Genomic DNA, 16,124 nt, shown 5'->3' with positions numbered 1-16,124 from the left:
GGTCAGCCGGAGCATGTCACAAAGAAACAACAGGCAGATACAAAAAATAACACATGATTTTCTTCCTCAATGATACAACGCACAAGAATTTAAGAACTTAAACGAGAATTCAAACAAAACAATAACTCCACATAGTTTATATCTTTTATGTTTGGAGTCAAAAATTATAAGTTGATGTAATCTTTTATAACTATATTTTTCTTTAGGCAGATATAAAAAATAACACATGATTTTCTTCCTCAATGATACAACGCACAAGAATTTAAGAACTTAAACAAGAATTCAAACAAAACAATAACTCCACATAGTTTATATCTTTTATGTTTGGAGTCAAAAATTATAAGTTGATGTAATCTTTTATAACTATATTTTTCTTTAAGAAGGGAAACCACTTTTCAGTACTTCATTCAAATATTTTCATTGAAATAGTAAGATAATTTTTATACAAATTTGAAAGAGATGTTTAAAAATGTTCTATCATCGTGAGAGGCTGTTTTTGGTATTTACAACTGATGTTCAAATTTGAAGGAGGACCCAACTTACCGCCAGGGCTTTAACCAGTTTACATGGTGGTAAGCAGAGTCATGAAATACTAGACTATGGCCCAATTCCATAGAGAAAATACTATAGTGCTTAAAGTTTTTTGCTAAGCTAATTTGGCCTAGGACTTTTACCAGGGAACCATGTCCAAGGCTGCCCTTACCACTATAAGCAGGGCTCAATTTATAGAGCTTCATAAGTAGAGTATTATGCTTAACACATATTTTTCTAAGCAAAAATAAGCAGGATACCAGTCACAGGTACCAAGTATTCTGTAATCCGAGTGCAGAGTTCAACAGCCGGGTACCAGGTACTTGGATCTGAAAAGTACGAGTCTGAGTATCTTGATAAAGAAATTTCTGGAAAATGAGATTCAATAAAAAAAACTTATTTTGTTAAAACTAATTTCTAGGTGACAGTAGGCCTATATAATTATGTTATTGTTATGGTAATCATTAATACATATACAACTTCGTCCAGAGGTTTATTTCTCTGTTTTAAAAATAATTTATAGTTTTTAAATATTGTGATGGGGTGGTTCTGGCTTAATACAATCTTACAGTAGATAGCGAATAATGTGTGCAAATTGTCATTTTTTTGTATAAAGTCTTTTGAAAACCACATCGGTGTATATGGGTAGCACACAAAGGAATAACTTTTCCCCTCTTACAGCAGACCTTTGTCACGCTGTCACCATCTTGGTTATGTTCCCCGTTTCCATAACATTTATGAATGCTAACATTCATTGCGCAAACAGGGCACCAGACGATTATTTCGTCTAGCCTCGTTTTGGTTAAAATGACTTGGAATGGAGTTAAATCAATAAAGGTCTATAAAGTATGAGAGATTGTAGTTATTAAACTCCTATGGGTAAATTGCCCAAGTCTCAATTTCTTTTAATAAGCTGGTTGCAATTACATTTTGTTGTTGGATTAACAAGTCATTATCATTGCAATCTTTTACACAAAGAAGTTTTTATTCTTCATTAAGTTCTTCACTGTAATTCATTAATAACGTAATGCTATACCAATTATAATTATAAAGCAAAGCAGTTAAAAGTTTACTAAGCAGTTTTGTTTGCTTTTTTTTATGAACCGATAACCTGAAAACTTGCACACATGAATGTCATTTGACCCTTTAATTTGTGTTGTTACATAATAGTAGATTTTTTTTACGCACCACTGCAACCCGTGAACAATTGATTTTCATTGCAGTCTTTTACCCACAAAGAATTCCTAATGCTTTTATGGTTCAATAAGTTTGTCAATGTGCTTCCTGAACAATCTAATGCTATACCCATTGTGATCATAAAGCAAGTTAAAAGCAAGTGAAAATATTCTCAACTTTCTCGGGGTACTGGAAAATGTTTCTTGCTGAAAAAGAATGCTAACATGTGACAAGTGACATGTCCCTTTTAATGGACACTGGACACCTCCGGTAATTGTCAAAGACCAGTCTTCTCAATTTCAATGATGAGAGAAAAACCACCCTTGTCACACGAAGTTGTGTGCTTTCAGATGCTTGATTTCGGGACCTCAAATCTTAATCTGAGATCTAAAGTCTTACTAAAGTCTTACTAAGAGCCACGTTAGTGACCAATTTACGAGGGCTTCATGAATAAGGCCCCAGATTCTTTGTGAAAACTTAACAGCTCGGAGCAGTTTCTCACAATGTGTTCTCTACAACAGCTCTCCATTGCTTGTTACCAGGTAAGTTTTTCTGCTAACAATTATTTTGAGTAATTACCAATAGTGTCCACTGCCTTTAAAATTATTGCCTTCTCAACCAACCATTAAAAAAGACCACGAAATGCCGTTAAGGAACAGCACCCATTTCATGAACAAACCAAAATGTCTACTTTCTTGCAGTTTTTTTTTAAAATCATGATCTTAACTATAATTTTGCTGAAATAAACTGATTCGTCATCCAGGTATGTGAATGAAACGTTCACAGCCAAGCTTCGGGCCCATGGCGATCTTTGATGAGGGTAAACTTGTCAATCACTTTTCCACTCTGAAACAAAATAAAGTGCATACAAAACAAAGACTTGTTATATAATGTTAGAATTCACAGATACAGAGAAAAATGTACAATGATTAAAGTGCATCCGCCCACACAATTCCTGGTGCTCTAACTTTAAAGCGAATGTTAAAAAGGTCAGATTTTTGGCTGAATTAATACCTCTACATTTAAGTTTTATAGCTATTTTATAGATTGTGGAAAGTTACAACCCTTCATTTAAGATGTTGCACAAACTAACAGTTTCCAATTATTAGTTAGTGATAGTTAATTCGAATCTAAACATGAATTGTTGTCGGTATCTCAAAAATGTTTTCACGCCCATCAGACGTGTTACAAATATTTTACATATTACCGGTAAAAGGGCCTACATGCATTTTATGCCATGCCCGTGCCGTTGGTGATTATTTGTGTACGTTATTGCTGTGTCTAACTGTCGACATTCGTTCAGAGAGAGAGAGAGGGGGAGGAAAAAAACAACAAATAAGATTGCATCTTTACAGGAGGAAAAACAGCAAAATGTACATTTTTAATTTATATTTTCAAACCAACTGGCAAATACTTTATATACGGCTAGAAACCTAGCCATACAATTAAGACAAGTATGCTAACAATTTAACATTTGTCCACATGAACGTTAAAGTCACCTGGAAATGGTATTTTTTCAAAATAAAGCTTTTGTCACTAATATATGTGTTTTGATGAGTGGAATGTGAATAAACAGTTAACTAAGGTTTTAACAAATCAGTTCTTATGTTATTTAAAAATTTAAGAGTAGACCCCGACCCGAGAGGGCGCTGTTTGTGACGTCAATCGAGGCAGACTTTGCCTGTAATGCGTACAGTAAACACAATTGCAAAGTACATGTACGTACCAAGTCGTGAGTTTGTACGTTTCAAAAAAAAAAAAAAAATTCCGGCAATGCCGACCAGGTGTATTGCTGCTGAATGCAGAAAAACACTTTTTGAAATGTACCAACTCACGACTTGGACGTACATGTACTTTACACGTGTGTTTACTATACGCATTGCAGGCAAAGTCTGCCTCGATTGACGTCACAAAAGGGGTAGGCGGAGTCAGCCCCCCAAACAACTTTATATATTTTTTAAACATACAAATCGTGACAAACAATTACTAAAAAAATTGTTGTATTGTTCGTAAGCATATACTCTTATTTTTGAAAGAAAAAAAATTCTATTTCCAGGTGACTTTAAATTATTTATTTTTTGGAGATGCAAAAAATGCATTCCTTTATTACCTGATCATCAGACACCTGTTCCCAAGTTAGATGAGTTTTGTTCCTAATCTGCATGACACTATAACCGTAGTCAATAGAACGGAATGCATCCCACGGCTTGGAGAATAAAAACAGATCATGTCTCTCTTTACATCCCTGTGGAGATGTGAAGAAAGTTGCATTATTTCACCTGTAAAAGGTGTCAGCGAAAACTTGCGTTAAAGACAGGCTACCTATCTCTTCAAGTTAATGACCATAAAACAATTACCTGGTGCGGAGCACTGAAGAGCTGTTGATTTTATAAAACATTGTGAGAAGCTTTAGTTTTAAAGAAATGATAATTTTCACCCAAAGATTTGAATCTAAGGGAGGCTTCAGGAATGGAGACTCTTAATAAATAATAAACCGCAATTGGTTACTGGGAAGGCAGAAAAGATGATTTGCGTTATTTATTTTAAAGGCAGTGGACACTAATAGTAATTACTCAAAATAATTGTTATCATAAAACCTTACTTGGTAACGAGTAATGGGGAGAGGTTGATGGTAAAAAACATTGTAAGAAAAGGCTCCCTCTGAAGTGCCATAGTCTTCAAGAAAGAAGTAATTTTCCACGAATTTGATTTCGAGACCTCAGTTTTAGAACTTGAGGTCTCGAAATCAACCGTCTAAACGCACACAACTTCGTGTGACAAGGGTGTTTTTTCTTTCATTACTATCTCGCAAGTTCGATGACCGATTGAGCCCAAATTTTCACAGGTTTGTTATTTTATGCATATGTTGAGATACTCCAAGTGAGAAGACTGGTCTCAGACAATTACCAATAGTGCCCAGCGTCTTCAAAGAAACAAATAAAACTACAAATTTAAAATACTATCTTTTCTCTGTCCTTTGTTCTTTCTTCATGCTGGTAACCCCCTGAATAACCCCCTTTGTTTAACCCGACATTTGAAGGGCAGTTACACCTGCGTCGTACGCAGCCGCAGACAGGTTTGTTCCTGTATTTACTTTTTGGGCAAACTTACAGCAGATCCAGTGATGATGTGTACTGGTGCCTTGGGGTTAGTGTAAGGTGCCTCTTTACTGCCATTGTAAACCTGAAATGGGAATTGTCAAAAATTGACAAAATGTTCTACCGAGAATGTTTCAAAATATTCAGACACAAATTGTAACGATTCGACGAGACTAAACGTATTGCGTTGTCCTAATTCACTCTAAAAATATATTAGTCAAACAGCACTATAATAAGTCAAATGAGACATGCTTTTGATGTTAGGCAAAATTATGTCTCATTTATGACTAATTAGTGTTGTTTCGACTATTACCGTGAAATAACATACCCAAATCTAAAGCAGGAGTGACCTTAGGCCACATAAAAAACAAATTGTTGATCGTCCTTTTTTTTGCGGATGGGGGAGGGAGGGAGTTTTTTTGTATTTATTTTTTAAGTTTTGTTTACATGCCAAAATATGAAATCAAGAATGAAGAAGTCATCAAAATCACTATAAAACAGAGGGTTTGTGTGTTTTTGATGTTTTCAATAGTTTTGTCAAACAAATTTAACTCCTAGATGACATTTTCTGTAAACTTTTTCAAACAACTAAGCACAGTATAGCCCAAGTAAATATTTGAAGAATTTTTCTTGCTTTGCCAACATGAATAAAAACCTTCTTTAAACATCTTTTCAAACCTGTACATTTTGAAAAAATATATTAGCTGAAAAATCTGGGCAGTAAAAGTATAAAGAGATATCCAGACATGTTTTCAATAATAAAAATAATAACAAATAAAATAAAAAATGGGGTCGGGGGGTTTTGCACGGTCGGGCGGGGACGATCAACAATTTTTTTGTATGTGGCCTTATAGCCTGGTGGTGTTCTCCTGTAATGACTTCACTGACCTTTTCTTTATATACCGGCCATAGACGTTCATAGTTATGTTCATGGGCCCACAGTTCCAGGTCTACCCCTATATAAAGGATTATCATAATTTAAAAATATCTTTTAAGTAGTAATAAACATGAAATATTTGCATTAATTTCACTAAAACGTTAAACTTGGCCATAGCAAAATATAGATGTATGAACTACGCATCATCAACCGCCGTATTTGATGAATGCAAGGCTATAATTCAAATTGGCTTTAATTATAAGAGCTGTGCGAGCGCGTACATGTATACACTCTTGCATTGTTTATACGTCAAATTAAATGGCGGTTGGTGACACTTAGTGCAATCCATTTTTTATTGGTATCAAAAAGGTAAATGGATTACAGCAAAAATTTACCTTGTGGCCGGAAGATGGACGTATTTTACCGGAAAAAGGGGCGACGGTAAGCAATTAATGTGCAAAACTGTCTTTAAGAAAACTGCTTATGAAAGTTTAACCAGTTTTCTAAAATCTGCATGGGAAAACTTTAGTCTTTGTGAATAATATTCTAACAAATATGCAACAGTAATGCAGAATTCCACTTTTCGGTGTTTATGTTATTGCTTACAGCCTTTTCCCCCGGGGGTGGGGGGTATTTCGTGTGCCTGAAGGGCGTAGAACCTTGTATGCACACGACGAGTGTATGATACCCTGATTTGTTTTACTCTAGAAAAGGTTAGCAACAGACTGTACATACATAAATAAGTATTGACTAAAATAATTTACAAGACTCTATTTTATAGGGTTTAAAGCGCACAAAGCACCCCAGCAGTAAGGCCTACCTTGTGACGTCACCACGTGCAATTTGTATCCTGTTTATTTGTTTGCTTTGCAGAAAACTGTTAAATTGTCTGCTCACAATCAGCTCTAGAAGTTGGGCCACCCAGAAATCCCAACTTACCGTATTTGTAGAACATATCTTCCAAGGCACTTCTGACCTGTGGTTAACCAAAAAATAATAGTTAAAGGGACACGTTGCCTTGACCCGGTCGAGTTGGTCTTTGAAAAGCGTTTGTAACCGTTTGTCATAAAATGCATATGGGTAGAAAGATGTTGTAATTAAGTAGAATACAATGATCCACACAAACATGCCTAGAAGTTGCACATTTTTCTTTTTACCTCGTCGACTAACACGGTCGGCCATTTATGGGAGTCAAATTGTTTGACTACCATAAATGGCCGACCGTGTTAGCTCGCACAGTAAACGGAAAACCACGCAATTTTGAGGCAAATTTGTGTGGATCATTGTATTCTACTTTTACAACATCTTCCTAACCATATGCATTTTATTTAAAAAACACTTTTTGTGGACCAACTCGACCGATCCAAGGCAACGTGTTCCTTTAATACTTTGTTTTCTCTACATCTTAACATCGAGGAATTCTGTTCGACTTTTGAGGGCATGAATGCTTTATTTGGTCAAATATTCGACAACCATGTAAACGTTTAAATGAAGACTAATGTTTCTATAGTGTTGTAGAGTCTCTTAACATGATAAGTGCTACTTCAAGACATTTATTTAATCCAAAATTACTAATTAAGTATACAAATGGAAGTTGAGAATGAAATATGCAGAATTTATTTGTATAAATCGAGTATGCGTCTTGCTGATTTTTGTTTCTGTAATCTAAAACACATTTATGCTCAAAGACACCATTGGGAAAAGTGTCAATACCAAAAACAAATAAATTGTATGCGTGCTTATCAAATTTAAGGCACTTTTGTTAATAAAATGGAACGACATTTCTCTGAAATTGGGCGGGAATACCGAAGGCCTATTTGACTTTTTAATCTCACCAGGCTCCTTTGTTTAGTGCAGTCATCAGAGTCGGAGTCGGAGCAATACATAGGTCGATGACCCATTGTTATTATCCAGGGATACTGGGCCCTTCTTTCGGGTTTATTGGCTTCCTATATGCAAGAAAAACAAAACATCACAAAACAAAATAATCGAGGCACAGAATGCCATTGGTTCTTAGAGGAGCTAACTATTGTTTTAATTTCGGGGTATTTCATCTAATATTTGGCCTTGGCCTGCATTAAAAAAAAAAAAAGAGATAACAGCAACAGTTTGTTTATCGTGTAACAAACATGGATGCGATGCCTAGCTACATGACCGGTGTCGCATGTAATTATGTCCTCTGTGCAAAACTATCCGGAGGACATTATAGCATTTGCAAAAGTGTTCGCCGGACGGTTTTGCATATGCAGTCGTGTCCGCTCGACCGCTGCTGCATAATGCAATTGTGTCCGCCCGGACATGTTTGCATATGCAGTTGTGTCCGCCCTGTGCAAAAACCGTCCTTGCAGTAAATTAAACGCCCTTGGTCGACGGAACACGTTCGCAGCATTTTACAAGCTAAGTGCTTGTCATGAATGACATGGGAAATATTCGGCCGTTGGGTTTTCGCTGCAAACAAAAATACATGAATATTCATGCTGCATATACGTACGTAGTTCATTGCATGCACGTTCGCTTACGGTTTTTGCATAGCCCCGGACACGATTGCATATGCAAAAGTGTCCGGAGCGGACAGTATTGCATGGCGGACACAATTGCATCTGACACCGGCATGCAGTTACAGTTGGTTTTCGACTGGCACCCCTGAACAAAGATCTTGACAAAATAGGGAGACTGCCAACTTAAGCTAGAGAGCTCAGTTGCTAGTTTGCCGGCACGTACGATCTCGAGGATGAACATACAAATTGGCATTAAAGAGACATAAGCTGAAGAGAACTTTGACACTTATTCCACTTCTGCATTCAAAATTGTACCACGAGCCGCTTTCACGAAACTTTCGACACGGCGCAAGTTACAAATCAGTTGCAAGTCTTTACATATAAGATGGGTGGTATTGACTCATTAAAGGCACATGACACCTTTGGTAATTGTCAAAGACCAGTCTTCTCACCAAAAACAAACCTGTGAAAATTTGAGCTCAAGTGGTCGACGAAGTGAGAGATAAGAAAAATACCCTTGTCACACGAAGTTGTGTGATTTCGAGACGTTAGCGTGAGGTCTTCAATTATTTTAGTGAGGAACTACTTCTTTCTCAAAAACTAGTAGCTAACACCAATAGTGTCCGGTGCCTTTAATAGTTATTGTTATTTATTCGTTATAACAATTTATTATCAACCTACCATCAGATCTGCTTCTAGCCACTTGAACTGGTTAGTCTTTGTTTCATTTGAAACGTCGCCAAAAAAATAAACCTCGGTAGAAAATGAAATAATATGGGCTGAGTTGATGTTCCAGCTGAGGAAGACAAATAAAAATTACACATTTTTCTGATATTTGATTTCCATGCATAATAAAATCCTTTGCAGGGAGAATATCTGAAAGAAAATCACACACTTTTGATTTTTTTTTTTCTCGTAGTAACGTAATAAAAGATCAGCTTACACACACCAATAATATTACAAAAACAGAACATTATTTAAGGGTTTTTCCTTTCTTCTGCTGTCTGCTCAGATCAGGTCATTCTGATGTCTTTTTTGTAGGACACATATAATTTACAAATATTTACACGGTTTGAAGATAATGATGGTAGAAAGCTTCTCTTAAAATATTACTTGATGAGGTGTTGTAGCTTCTGAGAATTGAGTAAAACAAGTCACGAAAAAAAGAGGAAATTTTCTAAAGAGAACATTAGTTTTGCATATAAAACGTATACTTTCGAGACATTGTTTTGCTAATTTCTCAAAGACGACATCACCTTAGCTAGTAATGTTTTAAAGGAACACGTTGTTGAAGACCAACTCGTCCGATCCAAGGCAACGTGTTCCTTTAAGGTAAGCTTTCTACATCATTATCTTCAAACGGTGTAAGTTTAGTGTAGAGTTGTTGACATTGTATTATGAGTTAGAAAAAGTACCCAAATCCTTCAACTAAAAAGGCGTTAAAGGCAGTGGACACTATTGGTAATTACTCAAAATAATTTTTAGCATAAAAACTTACTTGTTAATGGGTAATGGGGCGAGGTTGGTAGTTAAAAACATTGTGAGAAACGGCTTCCTCTGAAGTAACGTAGTTTTAGAGAAAGAAGTAATTTTCCACGAATTTGATTTCGAGGCCTCAGCTTTAAAACTTGAGGTCTCGAAATCAACCATCTGAAAGCACACAACTTCGTGTGACAAGGGTGTTTTTTCTTTCATTATTATCTCGCAACTTCGATGACCGATTGAGCACAAATTTTCACAGGTTTGTTATTTTATGCATATGTTGAGATACACCAACTGTGAAGGCTAGTCTTTGACAATTACCAATAGTGTCCAATGTCTTTAAAAAACAAGCTGGAAATTGTCCTACCTGTACCACAGGTTTTGGTTGTCACCGTAAAGAGGCATAGTGAAGCGATTCTTGTAGTTTGAAAAATTGCTGTTGAAATAGAAATTTAAAACAAGCATGCAAAAATAAGGGAATCAATGTGCGGTGAAGAGGTTTTCAACTGGTGGTTTAATCCCAACGAGGTCTGGTTCTTAATTTCTTATAAGAACAGGTGCAAGGTCGCGTGTCACGCCCACGAATTAACACGAATTATACACACCCACGTGACGCGCTCTCCACCAATAAGAATAGCGAAACTGTCTGAGGTATTTATGAATTGTCAATTTAAACTGTAACTTGCTGATGTCGTCAATAACATTGTGTGTCATGTGGTGTCAGCTGCGCATGTCACTTTTATTCAACCCTGAAATTGTTTGATTATTTAGAATGTAAAGATCGTGCTCATAGATAGTTCATACTCGAGGGTCCGTACTCGACAAGCTCTGCATTCTATACCCCCCCCCCCCCCCCAACCCCATCACCATGTGTTTTGCATTGGTGTTTAGTTTAGTTTTCTGCTCTCTTTTTTTTCGATTGTCTTTTCTATATTATTTTTGTTTTATATTGTATTATACATCATTGTGTTATGAACGCATTTGCTCGTAAAATATTATTCATTATTCACTGTTTTGTTACCCTTCTTGGATTGGAAATCAAATCACTCTATTACTTACTAAGCGGATTCATGGTTTCCAGCACATGTCATGTATGGAACATAAGCAGCCACAGGCTCAATCTGCCTCATGAACTCGTCACCAACATGGCCGTTGTTAGTGTCCAGATCGTACCCAAAGTCACCTGCAATCAAACAATTCACAAAAAATTTACATTGTGAAATACAAACACTTTAACTGTAAGGAAACTCATAACTGGTGTCTTTCTTCAAAAGTTCAACAGTGATTGGTATTAGAATACCAGCATAATGTCTGCAAGCTATTAAAATATATAGGATGACAATAATTGGAACTTTTAAATCGCCGGTATCCGCCGCAAGCGGCTCTGCAAAAAAACACCAGCATAAAGCCTAAAAAAGAAAGTAGCATCACACAAGCAGAGTTAACAAAATGCTTCTTTATGAGAGAGGATGTATTCTTCAATATGCCAAGTGAATTTGAAATGTTCATAGGTTCACAAAGCCTGCAGGCTTTGAACTCCCTATATACCTGATAACAATGTTTTCCTCAGAAACATTTTCCCTGAAATAGAGTCATAATTATCCGAGAAAACTGAATCTGGAAACAAACAAAACACAAAAAGGCAACATGAAAGCTGAAAATTATATTAACCTGCTGAAAAGTGCATGGTTGTCACTATTTTCTCCTAAAGAGTCTCGACACACACAACAGATTAAGCCCAAATTTTCTGAGGCTGTTATTTCATTCTATGACACAACGCAAATTATGAACACGATCTGCATGCGACTACGGTGTATTATTTTGTTTCAGCTCTTTACAAATTTGGTATAGGCCTATAATTCCGTGTCATATATGGACAGGAAATCAACACCAAAAGCCAACATTTGAGTCCAGGAAAAGCGTCGTGATAAATTTCAACAGCTATCTGGTAACTAAACACGAAATGCGAAATATTAGGACATGATGTCCCTAAAAAACAATGTATGACAACAGTTTGTAAGTTGGGTAAATTGGTAAAGATGCCAAATGACTCACCAACATGTAATATTACATCCAACGTCCCATCCTGTGTGCCTTGTTGTAGTCGTGCTAACGACTGTGCATTCTCATTACCCATGTCACCATAAATGGCGAAGCGAGGGCTCCAGTCGGTCCTGTTCTCCACAGCCTTGAAGAAAAAGAGCAAACTCCAGCCCTTTTCACTTCCACAGCGATAAACTGTACATGATTGTGGAGCAAATTTTAAAACAAGTTGTTTTGTTGTCCAACATTTCTTTCCAAACAGATGTATTTTAATATAGGTTTTCTCAGGCAATTTCAACAATTCATTTTTAACACCCAGCGAATTTCGATTTAAACAAGAATGTTCAAATAAGTCAGCATTTCAATAGTCAAAAATAGTAATTTCACTACTATTAGCATCTGCTCGAATAAAATGATCAAACAATTTCGTAGAAGCAAGCTACAAGAACTGGTCAGGCATTCAATTTGATCAATCAGTAAAAAAAAAACACCAAAAAAAATACACTAAAGTGTAGTCTGGGTTGCCTCTATATGAAATAGAATGGTTGGAACGAATTTGAACGAGAAAAATGAAATCTTGTGAAACGGGAAAATATAATAGTTTATACACACCAAAATGAGATTGCTAAATACCGTTCATGACAAATAATACAACTATGTAGTAGGCCTACGAGTGGAGCAAAATTAAATAACATAAATCTGCTTTAATTTACCATATTTGGTTCCAGGTATTAAACTGGTTAGTTTCACCCGGTGGATGAACTGTGTGTGTTTTTCTGGACCGCCATCTACAAACTTTGTACTTGAACCTGAAGATGTGTATTTGGCCACAGTCACTCCAAACTGAACCTGTGATTCGGTGTCATTGAAAGTACTCCATGTTACTATCATTTCAGTCGGGTTTCCTTTAAAATAAAACAATGTAGAAACATAAAAACAGGTCAACAGGTTAACAAAATATCACCAGCAAAATTAAGTCTATTTCATTTTTTTTTTTTTTTCAAAGTTAATGAAGATGAAAACTAAAAAAAGAATCCTGTAGATTGTACACAATGAAATCCCATATCTTTAAAATAATAATCGTGCTGCATAATATAAGACTCTGGCACATTTTCCAAAGCTACAACCGCAGATTTAAATGTTAAACATATGAAATTTGTTCAAAAGAGAATGTTTTTACTCGGATGCTGCTTATGTCTTTCTTTGAAGCCATTATACACTTTCGGAACAACAACAAAATAAAAGTTCACAGATTTACAAATAACTTGCATGGTTTACATACAGAAGGTAATGGTGAAAGACTTCTCTTGAAACATTATTCCATGAAATGCTTTACTTTTTGAGAAAACATTAAAACAATTATAAATTCTCGACACCGAGAATTACGAATTTATTTTAAACACATGTCATGACACGGCAAAACGTGCGGAAACAAGGGTGTGTTTTCCCCGTTATTTTCTCCCGACTCCGATGACCGATTGAGCGTAAATTTTCACAGGTTTGTTATTTTACATATAAGTTGTAATACACGAAGTGTGGGCCTTCGAAAGTGTCCAATGGCTTTAAACACACAATTTAACATTTTCTTTCAAACCCACGAAATGTATGACGGTGCAATTTACCCGTAGCTGATAGGTGAACTTGTTCTGGCTGGTACCAAATTTCACCATAGCTGTTGACAACAAGCATGAAGGCAACGCATACTTGAAATATGTATGCGTTTATTCCAACTGTTCCTGAAAGAAAAAAATAACATCTGCAGAATTCAAGTTTTAGGACATTAGTAGGTCATAGGTCAACTTTGATAGTCCCTCCAAAAAGTGGTAATTATATTGTATAGTGGCTCCTCTTGGGTTTCAGTAATTGGGAATAAATGAAATGCTAAGTAGAGAAAATTTCAGCTTCCTGTGTATAAAAACTCTCTGTTTGAGTTGTGTCTCAAACAACACTATGTCTCCACCATGCAAAGTTTCAAACCTTACTCGTGTTATACATGGTGTTACTGCAAACCATACTCATGTACATGGTGTATTAGCTGCAGTTACCAGAGTTTAACTCCACCATGCAAAGTTTCAAATCCTACTCATGTACACGTGTTACTGCAATTACCTTACTAGATTGTATCTACACCATGCACAGTTTCAAATCCTACCCATGTACATGGTGTTACTATAAACCTTACTAGATTGTATCTCCATCATGCAAAGTTTGAAATCCTACCCATGTACATGGTGTTAGTGCAAACCTTACTAGATTGTATCTCCATCATGCAAAGTTTCAAATCCTACTCATATACATGGTGTTACTGCAAACCTTACTAGATTGTATCTCCACCATGTGAAGTTTCAAATCCTACTCATGTTGATGGTGTTACTGCAAACCTTACTAGATTGTATCTCCACCATGTAAAGTTTCAAATCCTACTCATGTACATGGTGTTACTGCAAACCTTACTAGGTCCACCATTCAACGTTTCAAATCCTACTCATGTACATGGTGTTACTGCAAACCTTACTAGATTGTATCTCCACCATGTAAAGATGCAAATCATACCCATGTACATGGTGTTAATGCAAACCTTACTAGATTGTATCTCCACCATGCAAAGTTTCAAATCCTACTCATATACATGGTGTTACTGCAAACCTGACTAGATTGTATCTCCACCATGCAAAGTTTCAAATCCTACCCATGTACATGGTGTTACTGCAAACCTTACTAGATTGTATCTCCACCATGCAAAGTTTCAAATCCTACTCATGTACATGGTGTTACTGCAAACCTGACTAGATTGTATCTCCACCATGCAAAGTTTCAAATCCTACCCATGTACATGGTGTTACTGCAAACCTTACTAGATTGTATCTCCACCATGTAAAGTTTCAAATCCTACCCATGTACATGGTGTTACTGCAAACCTTACTAGATTGTATCTCCACCATGCAAAGTTTCAAATCCTACTCATATACATGATGTTACTGCAAACCTGACTAGATCATTCTCCACCATGCAAAGTTTCAAATCCTACCCATGTACATGGTGTTAATGCAATCCTTACTAGATTGTATCTCCACCATGCAAAGTTTCAAATCCTACTCATGTACATGATCTTACTGCAAACCTTAGGTTGCATCTCCACCATGCCGAAGCCCTTGAACACAACCACCATGACAATAAACCCAATACCACCACCCGATAAATGCAAAAATCCCATCTATGACATTACCTTTCATCCTGCAAAAGTCTCTGTCACGTTTTTCTTGATACAGTGAAAAATCTTTTGTCCATAAATGGCAGTTGAGCCCAACATCAGAATACAGTTGTATAATATCTGAACTTCAAAGTTTAGATGTTTAGCAATTCTTATCATGTATCGAACCATTTGTAAAGCATGTGTCAAGTGCACACTTTAAGTCCAAAAGTCACTGCGTAGTGTTTATTTTGGCAAAGAAGCTTCCTTATCAAGCTAATATCTCCTTGTTAACCAACTGTTATGTTGGGGAATTCAGACGGGTGCATGCATTAGTGCGTGAACATCTACTACATGTACTGCTTTGCTTTGCGATCTCACTCATTGACAAACTTATTGAGCTACGATCCATGAAACAAAAACGAATCGTTAGTAATGGGATAGGGTGCATTATTGTTGTGTGAAAATCTACTATAGATATTTATTTGTCATATGACTCACTGTCATGTGAGCAAGTTTTCTTTGCTATCCGCTCATGAATTAGCAAACAAAACTGCTTGTATTTGCAGGGGCTCAAAGGTTTGCAAGCGTTGAACTGCCTCGTTTATGATTACAATGGGTATAGCATACAAAGGAATTGCATTAAAGAACATTGGGTCGTATGAATAAAAAGTAGTACTTACTTTTACTTGAAAATTTCAAGTATTTACTACCATCCATATGAATAAAAGGAAGTAAAAACTGTTACTTAAAAGTATTTACTAAAATGCTAAAAGTATCTACTTTTACCGAAAAGTAAATTCTTTTAATTTTAGCACTTACTTACTTCCATATGAATAAAACGGAGAATATACTACAAAATGCAAGTAAATACTAGTGATTTTTCAAGGTAGCTCCAGAGCTACCTTGGGCACAGAAGTAAAAGGCTCGTCCGAAGAAATTACAGTGTTTATGAATGTTCCTCACAGGATAAATGTTTTAGTCCAAAGGAAAGACATCACTGAAATATTAAATAGACACATACACAGTGTTTCACAACAGAAACAATACACACAAACTCAAACTGCTTTTAATCAAACTTGTTTAAATATGCTGAGGATAAAATAAAACCGTTTGTAAAAAAAAAGGTTTTGCATCATTACAGTAAGCTTTTTGAAAAGATATAAAGAATTTTTTCAACTCAGAAATGAATGCCTCGATCATTAAGGCTTATTGTTCATAAAATCAGA

At 36.0% G+C, this 16,124-nt stretch overlaps 1 protein-coding gene across 1 annotated transcript; it reads right to left on the bottom strand.

Annotated features, from left to right (window-relative positions):
* Positions 1-122: 122 nt before the first annotated feature.
* Positions 123-15,118, bottom strand: LOC139938083 (acid phosphatase type 7-like). Its single transcript, XM_071933465.1, has 13 exons — positions 14,932-15,118; positions 13,328-13,441; positions 12,419-12,610; positions 11,718-11,900; positions 10,722-10,845; positions 10,030-10,098; positions 8,862-8,976; positions 7,518-7,631; positions 6,622-6,658; positions 5,694-5,761; positions 4,819-4,890; positions 3,818-3,952; positions 123-2,553 (listed from the first exon to the last, which is right to left on the bottom strand). Exons 1-13 carry the CDS (start codon positions 14,936-14,938, stop codon positions 2,488-2,490), a joined length of 1,296 nt encoding a protein of 431 aa, XP_071789566.1. The 5' UTR covers positions 14,939-15,118; the 3' UTR covers positions 123-2,487.
* Positions 15,119-16,124: the final 1,006 nt, after the last annotated feature.

This window comes from Asterias amurensis, chromosome 1 (assembly GCF_032118995.1).
Source record: "Asterias amurensis chromosome 1, ASM3211899v1".
Taxonomy (NCBI): Eukaryota; Metazoa; Echinodermata; class Asteroidea; order Forcipulatida; family Asteriidae; genus Asterias; species Asterias amurensis.
The sequence above is the reverse complement of the archived record's forward strand: the minus strand, read 5'-3'. Positions and strand labels throughout refer to the sequence as shown.